Source organism: Corvus kubaryi, unplaced genomic scaffold (assembly GCF_017639235.1).
Source record: "Corvus kubaryi isolate FWS band 111438036 unplaced genomic scaffold, C.kubaryi_AGA036_p1.0 138, whole genome shotgun sequence".
NCBI classification, from domain to species: domain Eukaryota; kingdom Metazoa; phylum Chordata; class Aves; order Passeriformes; family Corvidae; genus Corvus; species Corvus kubaryi.
In genome coordinates, this window is record NW_024580672.1 from 19,601,694 (window position 1) to 19,611,646 (window position 9,953).

At 46.4% G+C, this 9,953-nt stretch overlaps 1 protein-coding gene across 1 annotated transcript in view; it reads left to right on the top strand.

The window, feature by feature from the left end:
- Positions 1–7,922, top strand: part of DMBT1 (deleted in malignant brain tumors 1) — a 47,054-nt gene extending 39,132 nt beyond the window's left edge. Inside the window, exons 29-40 of the mRNA XM_042018514.1 lie at positions 4–25; positions 485–526; positions 975–1,286; positions 1,678–1,800; positions 2,397–2,432; positions 2,565–2,876; positions 3,344–3,373; positions 4,149–4,299; positions 4,607–4,818; positions 5,045–5,217; positions 5,331–5,719; positions 6,806–7,922. Of these exons, the coding sequence (XP_041874448.1) occupies positions 4–25; positions 485–526; positions 975–1,286; positions 1,678–1,800; positions 2,397–2,432; positions 2,565–2,876; positions 3,344–3,373; positions 4,149–4,299; positions 4,607–4,818; positions 5,045–5,217; positions 5,331–5,719; positions 6,806–7,091 (2,088 nt within the window). The 3' untranslated portion in view covers positions 7,092–7,922. The remainder of the gene's footprint in view (positions 1–3; positions 26–484; positions 527–974; positions 1,287–1,677; positions 1,801–2,396; positions 2,433–2,564; positions 2,877–3,343; positions 3,374–4,148; positions 4,300–4,606; positions 4,819–5,044; positions 5,218–5,330; positions 5,720–6,805) is intronic.
- Positions 7,923–9,953: the final 2,031 nt, after the last annotated feature.

The following is a 9,953-nucleotide window of genomic DNA, read 5'->3' on the forward strand; positions in this document are numbered from 1 at the left end:
GAGGATGCCGGTGTCATCTGTGCAGGTGAGTGGCCAGCAGACACCAAGGCCTTTGTGTGCATCATTCTAGGAGGGTTCTGGGTCTGTTCTCTGGGAACAGTCATGCTGAGTTCCTCTGGTACAGCCAGGGCAGAGATGAGCCTTGGTGTCTTCTGCCTCCTGGGGTTGAAGCCTGAGTGATGAATAATCCCCATTTTTGCTCAGAGAGGGGACACCAGATTTTCCACACTTCCTGCTGTAGGCACTAAATGAGGGTGTAAAGAGCTGGAGTGCAGGATTGTTCTTTGGGGAGGATGGGGCATGACTGGCGACAGGTCAGGCTGGTATCAGGATAGGAGCAAAGGCAGGACCCAAGCTCTCTTCCCCCTTTAGTCCTGCACCATGAATTCTCATGTCCATGTCCATGTCTACATCCAAGTCCATACACTGCCACAAGACTGAAGCATTCACTGCCATTGCATTCACTCCCTCTTCTTCCTTCCAGCTGCCCAGCCAACCCCTCCTGCTCAATGGCCGCTCACAGCAGGTAAGTCCTGCTCACCCAGCTTATGTCCAGTTTTGCGGTGAGGCCCAACCTGGCACAAGAAGAGAACAGGGGAGTCCAATGGGGCTGATCCTGCTCAGTGCAAGGCTGCTGGTCCCCTCTTCCCATGACTACTCCAGGCTGCATGAGTGGTCCCCCAAAGGGGTTGATTCACTCTCAAGGGCTGCAAAGGGTTTTTCTGGAAATGCCTCAGTGAATCAATGACTTCTGCACCCAGGAAGCTTCAACAGGACACCACCAGGTGCCTGGACAGGTGTAGACTGATGTCTGAATGGCTGGAGTGTATCCGCAGTTAGAATCCCCCACCAAGCCACTTTGGCTCTGCACTACCCCAGCTCATGGTCACTGGGGCAAAATCTGCAAAACAGTTGGGAAGTCTGGGGCTCCAGGAGCTGGGTCGCTGGAAACCTGACCTTGTGCCGTGTGCCAGGGGCCAGCGTGCGGCTGTCGGGCGGCAGGAACGGCTGCGAGGGCCGCGTGGAGCTGTACGACGGCAGCACGTGGGGGACGGTGTGTGACGACCAGTGGGACCTGCAGGATGCCCAGGTGGTGTGCCGGCAGCTGGGCTGTGGCCAGCCCGTGGACGCCCCGCACAGCGCTCGCTTCGGCCTGGGCTCCGGCCGCATCTTCCTGGACGACGTGCAGTGCCGCGGGGACGAGCCCTCCCTGCAGATGTGCCGGCACAATGGCTGGGGCGTGCACAACTGCGGGCACATGGAGGATGCCGGTGTCATCTGTGCAGGTGAGTGGCCAGCAGACACCAAAGGCCCTTGTGTGCACCATTCTAAGAGGGTTCCGGGTCTGTCCTCTGGGAACGACCGAGCTGAGCTCCCCTGATACAGCCAGGGCTGAGCTGAGGCTGGGGTCTTCTGCCGCCTTGGGCTGAAGTTGATGTCATGCACAAACCCCGTTTTTGCTCAGAGATGGAACAGCAGGCTCCCCACACCTCCTGCTCTTGGCGTCCAGTGAGGGACAAAGGGCAAGATTGAGGGAGGATGAGGCAGGACTGGGAGCAAGTCAGGCTGCAGTCAGGTTGAGAAAGTAGTAGGAAAGAGCTCCACCCTCTCCTGGCATTAGTTCTCCAGCTCTGCTTTTCATTTCCATTGCCATTGAACTCATCACGTCCCTAACAGAGACATCCAGCCCTCTGGAAATGATCACCACACAGACATCCCCTGCCACACCCAAGGTGTCCACCCCAGCACTGGCAACCACCACAGAGACAATGGCTACCACAGCAAAGAGCAGCACACCAGGTAACCCCGTCCGCTCTCACTCGCTGCTCTCCCTACTGCTCCTGATCTCCTTCCTCTCCCTGAGCTGATTGCACTGCACGGAGTCTCCCAGCCCTGGGCCTCACCACTTAGGCCACCACAAACTGAAGTGAGGGTGCAAACAGAGCACAGGGAAGAGCTGGCGAATGGGGCAGCTGTGCTTTGAGTCCAGGAGCTCTGCAGCCAGTGCTGGCTCAATGAAACTCTCTGCAGAGGGATTGCCTCTCACTGCAACCAGCAGCAACATGTTCTTTCTGCCTTAAGCGCCTCAATTCCTGCATGGCTACTACCAGAACGATTTGCTAGACATGCTCTGGCAATGGGGATGTGGCTGCAGGAAAGAAAGCTACTGCCTTAAATGGTTTGAAATTCAGGAGAGGTCTCTGTATGCACAGGGCTCCTGTGTGAAACAGAGAAGTCAAGATGCTCATTTCAGAGGAGTGAAAGAACTCTGCAGGATGTCATAGGAGTCATAGGACAGGGGCTCCTAGAAAATGGGCTACTCTGAGCTGCATGACATGTGCCAACTCTCTTTGGAACCTTTGGCATTGACACCAAATTCTTCCTTGCATCCATAGCTCCAGTGCCCACCAGAGCCAGGCCATACTCCACAGGTAAGTCCAGCCCCCAGCCCCATTGCTGGCCTTGCAGCAGCCACGCAGGCTCCCTGTTGCAGTGGCCCCTGTGGGGACAGCAGAGTGCCGGGCTGGAGTGAGCTCGTCCTTGTGCCTTGTGCCGTGTGCCAGGGGCCAGCGTGCGGCTGTCGGGCGGCAGGAACGGCTGCGAGGGCCGCGTGGAGCTGTACGACGGCAGCACGTGGGGGACGGTGTGTGACGACCAGTGGGACCTGCAGGATGCCCAGGTGGTGTGCCGGCAGCTGGGCTGTAGCCAGCCCGTGGCTGCGCTGGACACTGCGCACTTCGGCCTGGGCTCCGGCCGCATCTTCCTGGACGACGTGCAGTGTCGCGGGGACGAGCCCTCCCTGCAGATGTGCCGGCACAACGGCTGGGGCGTGCACAACTGCGGGCACATGGAGGATGCCGGTGTCATCTGTGCAGGTGAGTGGCCAGCAGACACCACAGGCCTGTGCGTGCGTCAGTCTGAATGGGTTCTATATGTGGCAAATGGGGGAGCTGAGCTTTGAGTCCAGGAACTCTGTAGCCATCGCTGAGTTGGTGAAACTCCCTGAGCAGGGATTTCCTTTCACTGCAACCGGGGTAACACACCCAGGGATCATTCTGCCTTTGCCTCTTCAAGTCTTGCGTGGGTAGCACTATTTCCTTGACATACTCTGGGTTTTGGGCTATGATCAGAAGAAATGAGAATATGATCATTTTTGGTGGTGGCAACTGGGTCTCCTGTGGAGCTCACGGCCCTCTGTGCCTGGCCCCCTGTGTCCTCATCCCCTGCCTCTTGTGATCCCCATTTTAACACTCTGCCCCAAAACAAGGCCATGTCTTGGCCCCAGGACCTTTCTCATGAACTGCACTTCTCATGTGTGTCTCTTCTTCCTTCACACCCACAGCTCCTGTGGCCACCTCAACACCTCCACGAGGTAATGCTCTTCTGTGGCTCTTCTCACCTTCCTAATTTGTGGTCTGTCTGTCTCCCTGTTGCACATTTTTTTAAATTTGTCTTTGATAGTATCACTGCAAATGTGCATGATTTTTTAGGCAGAATATAAAATGGATTATCACCTTTTCATGTCACATCTTGTAGGATTTAAGTTCAGAGCTTGTGCTCACCTTCTTACAAACACACTTCTGGGATTGTCTGTGTGTTTAACAAGAATTATGTCATCCATGCTGGCAGGAACACTAAAGCTTTTTCAGCTGTATTTATACTTAAGATTTTTCACAGTGGCCTGGAGCGTTTATTTCAGCCTGAAATTGTAAAATTACAGAGTTTTCTAGAAAATTTGCAACTTATTTGCCCTTCAAAGACCTTGGGGGAATAAAGAGAAGCAGCAGAGTAGAGGATGGTGAGAGGCTGTCTGTTGAGGAAGGCACTTCCATTTCAACTGTCATGACACCTCCCAGAATCTGCCTCAACTGTGAAAAGGGGCAAAAAGCATCAAGGTGTTACCAGCCCAGCCTGAAGAGGGTAGTCTGACACCATGGATGAAAATCCACCACTGAAGGCATTCCAAATTCATCATGAAAGCAAGCCTAAAATGAAAACAAATATTAGTTTTAATTTGGCTCCTACAGACTATGACCTGCAGTCAGCAGGGGACTTGCTTCTCGACAGCTGTGGATGAGACACGTACAGCTCAAGTACACTTTTGCAGAGGTTACTGTAAGTAAATTCTTTCCCATTTCTTTCTGCAGCACCTTATTTTTGTGGTGGCTCAATCTCAGATTCCTCTGGGGTGCTGCAGAGTCCCAACTATCCTGGAAGTTATCCAAACGACGCTGACTGCGTGTGGGAAATACAAGTAGAGAACAATTTCCGTGTAACACTCACATTTAGAGACATCATGTAAGTAAAACGTTGATTCGCTGGGCAAATATCAGTCAAAACTCACTTGAGAAGTTTGAAATCTTATCTGAAACAGGCAACCTTCCCAATTTTAAAGATACTTCCAATAACATCCACAGTTGGAAGACCAGTTCAAAGTCCGGATTGCTGTTGCATTTTTTGTTCACCATTTTCTGCTAAAGCTGTGTACAAGCCAAATTAAACCTTTGCTGTGAAAACTTCAAATGCTGAAAGACTTGAGCACGTTAGGCAGTGAAGTCAGAGTTTCTGAAATGGATTTGACAAGGTGCTGATGTTTGTCCACCAGGATGCAAAGTGGCACATGCCAGCATGACTACATTGAAGTCTATGATGGGCCTCTCCACTCTTCCCCTCTTCTTGGAAGATTCTGTTCTGGTTCCTTTCCCACATACGTGTCATCTTCAAACATGATGAGTGTTCGCTTCCACAGCGATTCCAGATACTCCTTCAGAGGGTTTCAGGCTCACTACTCCTCCATTCCAGCAGGTCACAACACCAGTAAGTTCCTGGCCAGTGTTTCTCAACAGACAAGCCTATTTATTGCTTTTGTTTGCAAAATAAATGTTTGTGTAAATTTAAAGATGTTTGTGGAAATTGAATGATGTGCGTGAAATACAGTGGGTTGGGGTGGGAACTGCATAACTTCTAAATTTAGAAAAAAAAGCCTCTAATCATTACCAAATTCCTAAAGTCACAAACATATTGTATCTTCCCCTTCTATCAGCCATTCAGTGCTTGCCAGACTACATGCACGTTGTGGTCAGCAGAGACTACCTCCAGTCTCAAGGCTACTCAGCACAGAGGGTCATCCTGAACGACAGTCGCTGCAGACCGACAGTCACGTCACAGGAGGTTGTATTCAACATTCCCTACAACAGCTGTGGGACAATACAAGAGGTACACTCCCTGTTTGGGGCACTCAACTGCATATTTAAGCTTAGCAAAACTTAGGACTTAGGTGGAATGTGACAAAAGTGCAATTCCTGATTTTAAATTGCGTTGTTACACAGGAGAACAACGATACAATCAACTACTCCAACATGATCAGGGTTGCGTCTTCCGGGTACATAATCAAGAGGAAAAAGAATATCAACTTACACGTCAGCTGCAAAATGTTGAGGAAGAGCTGGCAGCAGGTGATGTATGCTGCTGAGGACACTGTGGACGTGAATGAGTATCAGTTTGGAAGATACAACATGAACATCACCTTCTACGATTCCCCAGCGTTCCAGCGGCAAGTGCGCAGCTCTCCCTACTACATCGACCTCAACCAAAATCTGTACCTCCAAGCTTGTCTTCACGACTCAGACCCAAACCTGAAGGTGGTTGTGGACACCTGTGTGGCATCACCTAACCCTCATGATTTTAACACGCTGGCCTATTACTTAGTCAAGAATGGGTAAGAGTTTTGTTCTGATGTCATGATGATTTTTTGCCTTTTCTTTTATACCCCTGTTATACCTTTTTACAACTTCTGTATTCTTAGTGGTTTTTAGTCTACATTCTTAGACTTATTTGTCAAGCTAGGAGACTAAACATCTTAGAAGCCTCATAGTTAGGGATCAGAAAGCCCCAGACATCAAGGTCCTCTCCAGAACACATTCTGTAAACTAAGATAGAACCATCCACGGGAAGGCTCCTTGGGGAGGGGGGCCCATTCGAGCCTCTCATTGGGGAATCTTTGATAGATCTGCTAATTAGTAACACCTATAATGATATACCCAGTCTCTTGTGTGTGTGCATTGTGGCGTGCATTTCAGCGCATTCCACCTGGGCATGGTGCACCTAAGGATCCTTAGAATAAATACAGACGTAAAATCCCTTTTCCCCTTCTAACCGTGTTTGATTCTCGATTTTAAGACCAGGAAAAGGCATCACTTCAAGTTGCTAGAATCACACCTGTCATCCACATTTATTTAAAATAATGCAGCTAATCTGAATTGGTTTAGAACTCACTATCAACAGACTGTGAAAATTATTGATTTTTTATATTTTTTATTTTTACAGTATGAGCCTGGAAATAAGAATTATATTTAGACCTTACTATTATTTCATTTCACTTACTTCATCTTTGTCCTGTGAGCAAAAATCAAAGCAGTGGGAGAAACGTAGATGAGACAGTGAAAACTGGCAGTAGGAGTTACCATCCTAGGAGTTAAATACTTTAGTAAAACTGGGTAAAGCATTAGACTAATTTTTTATGCCTTGTATAGTACTGACACAAGTAAGAGTCTGTTCTTCCCTCTTCACCACTTAAAGTGTTCTTCTCTCAGAAAAAGAGGAAGAGTTGCCAATGCTCCAGCTGCTTCATAGGACTTTAAAAAGTCTGTATTTTAAAAGTCTCTACTATGTTATGCAAGTTGCATTTTCATCCCACTGTGTTCTTAGTAGCTGACTATGATATAACTTACTTTTATTCTGTAATTTTGCAGGAATGTGCCTGTGTGCATCCATGAAGACTAATTCCCTTTTTGTCCCTTTCTAGGTGTCCTAGAGATCCTTCCTATGCCACGTTCTACTCCCCTTCCAGCCACTTTGCTCGGTTCAAATTTAATGCCTTTGAGTTCATGAGCCGGCACCCATCAGTGTACCTGAAGTGCCAGATGCTGGTCTGCAGGCTCGGGGACTACTCCTCCCACTGCTACCAGACCTGCAGCACCAGGGCCAAGAGAGACACCAGTTCTGCTGAGGAGAAAGTGGAAGTGGTGGTTGGACCCCTTCAGCTCCAAGAAGAGCGTGCTCCGAGTGGGAACACCAGGAAACCTGAATAAATTTCTCTCACATTTGCTCTGAGATGACCAACAGGCTTCAAGAAAAGCCATAACTCTGTCACCTGTCACTGAAATCTGCTTTTGCCAACTTTGCCATAAAAAAGGAAGGATCAACACCTTGCAAGCTTCTGCTTTCAGCTGTGTTTTTATAAAGTGTAACTGCTCTGGCTGTCCCAAAGGGGAGTTGCCTGTAATCCATTTTAGTACTATAACTCCCTGAATTGTGCTAATTAGCTCCAGTCTGATTGTGAATTTTATGGTACTTGGGGATATGGTTTGATGGTGGACTTATCTGTGCTAATTTAATGGCAGGACTCGACAACCTTAAAGGTCTTTTCTAAACTAAACGAGCCCATGAGTCCAAGACAGCCAGCCAGGAGCAAATTCCCAGCCTTCTTGAGAAACATTTCATTCCCTCTGTTGTTTTCTGCTTCTCAGTTGTTTTCTGAAGTTTACTTAGTTGAGTTCTCATCCCTGCTAATATGAAGCCTGTCCAAATAGTTGAAAGCAATGAATCTGTGAGTTTGCTTATTTCTGACTTTGATCTGGGAGCTCTTTGTGCCTTGATCTTCAATATGCTGAATCAAACTCCAATAAGTTTCACTCATAGGGCTGGGCTCTTCTAGCAATTGGAATTGGGGCTATACAATATTCTAATTATTTTGAGTATTGCTTTTAATGCTGAATTTCTCACTGAAACAATGATGGGTCTGTGCTTATTTATAAAATGCAGAGATTGCCAAGCTGAAAGTAATCTGTTCTGTGAGCAGTGTAATTTATAATTGAAGGAAGGAATGTTTACAAAGCAATAAATCTATTATGTCTCTCAAATTAATGCCTCTGTGCTTAAAATACAAATGTTTTACTGTGTTGAAGAGTGTGGTCTATTTGATTAAAAATTCCCAGCGAGGGTCTGAGCCCCTGCTTCTGAAACACTAAGCAGAGGGCTTCTAAATATCTTAATATAAAATTTATCTCAATATAAATATTTAAATATCTTCCCACTGCTGACAACAATTCCCTCACACTGATGGTTGGTGCTGTCACCATCCTGGCAGTTGTTGTTTCTGCTCTTAATGGTTTTTCTGCAAGACTGGAACCGAAGAAGCTGTTTTCTTCAGAGCAAAGGTCAGCATCCCTCACTGGATGAATGCAGGGTAAACCTTACACATTATGAGCCACCAAAATGCTTCACTGATGACAGTCCCACATGTGCCATTTGTAGGAAACTGTGATATCTTTACCTGCAATAAATTCTGCCACAATACCTTAGAACAGCTTTGTAATCCTAACACCACTTCAAGGATTAAGAAACAATTTCAACTTCCGTGCCACAAGTTGTTTAGCACAATCATTTTATCATTTTCCTCCTCTTTCATTCTCCTCTCACATCATCCTAAAACCATTTACCTAATGCCTCAAAATTTTGTGAGCTGGAGCGAAAATGTGAATGAGGCATCAAGAAATATTTCAAGGCTTATTGAAAGGAAGGAAGATTTAATTTGGTGAGAATGGATCATCTCTGGAAAGGAAATGTAAAAATTGATCTTACCACAGCAACTGGAATTGTGGCTATACAATATTCTAATTATTTTGAGCATTGATTGATATATTTTCTATTAAGTTTTCAATTCTCTAGATTGAATAAATCCAAATTCAAAAGACACTGAGCTATTAAAGAGGATTTGTTTGCAAGCCTTAAGGCTGAAACACACCATCTATTCTAAAGGTTTGTTATATCAGTTGGAAGCCTTCCCACTGATATACATCCTAAACCAGGCAAAACTACAAATCTCCTCCAAGAGATTGACTCTCAGCCATGAGATTTTTCAGCTCTCACCCAAATGTCAGTCAAGAGGTGAAAGACATTCAACGTCTGCTTTCCAGAAGGAAGACTTTTGTTCCGTTTTTATTAGTTTTGGTTGCTGATCACAAAACTATTTAATTTTTTTTCGCTTTGTGGTTGTATGCTTTGAGGTTGTGAGGAGTTTAGCTTCTCAGGACTTACCCAGGCTTTCAGAATGTCTTGTGCACATTCATAAATCAGACTGAAATATGCTGGAAATGCAAACAGCCAAATCCCACATAAACATTTATCACTGGTGCATGAAAACATGACCTGGGATTTTTGCCTTTCATGTTCTAGTTAAAAAATACAAAGAATTAAAGCCAAAATGTAAGCTAAAATTGTTTATTTGGCCTTTTGTTTGGGTTTTTTTTTGGTTTGTAGGGGATCAGTGTTATGCCAATCTCACCGTGAAGCCTGGTGCCTGCAAACACAAGGGTGTCAAGAACCAGGAGCACGTGAAGGACACTTCGTCTGCTCTTTTTATATTAATTTTCTGGCAGCTGATCATTGTTGTCACCTCCTTGCCCTCACAGAAGACACAAACCCCATCACTTGGCAGCTTTTTCCTTTGAATAACTGGTCTGACTTTGGTATTAGGTTATTTCATTTCCTCCTGGTGTGTCTGTCACGACTCAACCATGTAGCACGTGCTTGTTTCCTCAGTAGTATGCACTCAGCTAATCACCTTAGCATCAATAAATATTTTGCTGGCAGCACCATGAGAAAATCCCTTAGAAGCGTCAACCCAGTGACTGAATTACACCACTGCCCTAGTTCTGGCTGGGGTATTTAATTTTCTTCCTAGCAGCTGGTACAGAGCCCTGCTTGGATTTAAGATGAGAATAATGTTGAGAGCACACTGATGGTTCTGAGCAGCTCTCGCACTCAGTCAAGGATTTGTCAGCTCCTCGTGCTGGCTGTGCCGGTGAGAAGGCTGGGGGGGGGGGGCTCAAGGCACTTGACTTCATTTTATTTTATTTTATTTTATTTTATTTTATTTTATTTTATTTTAT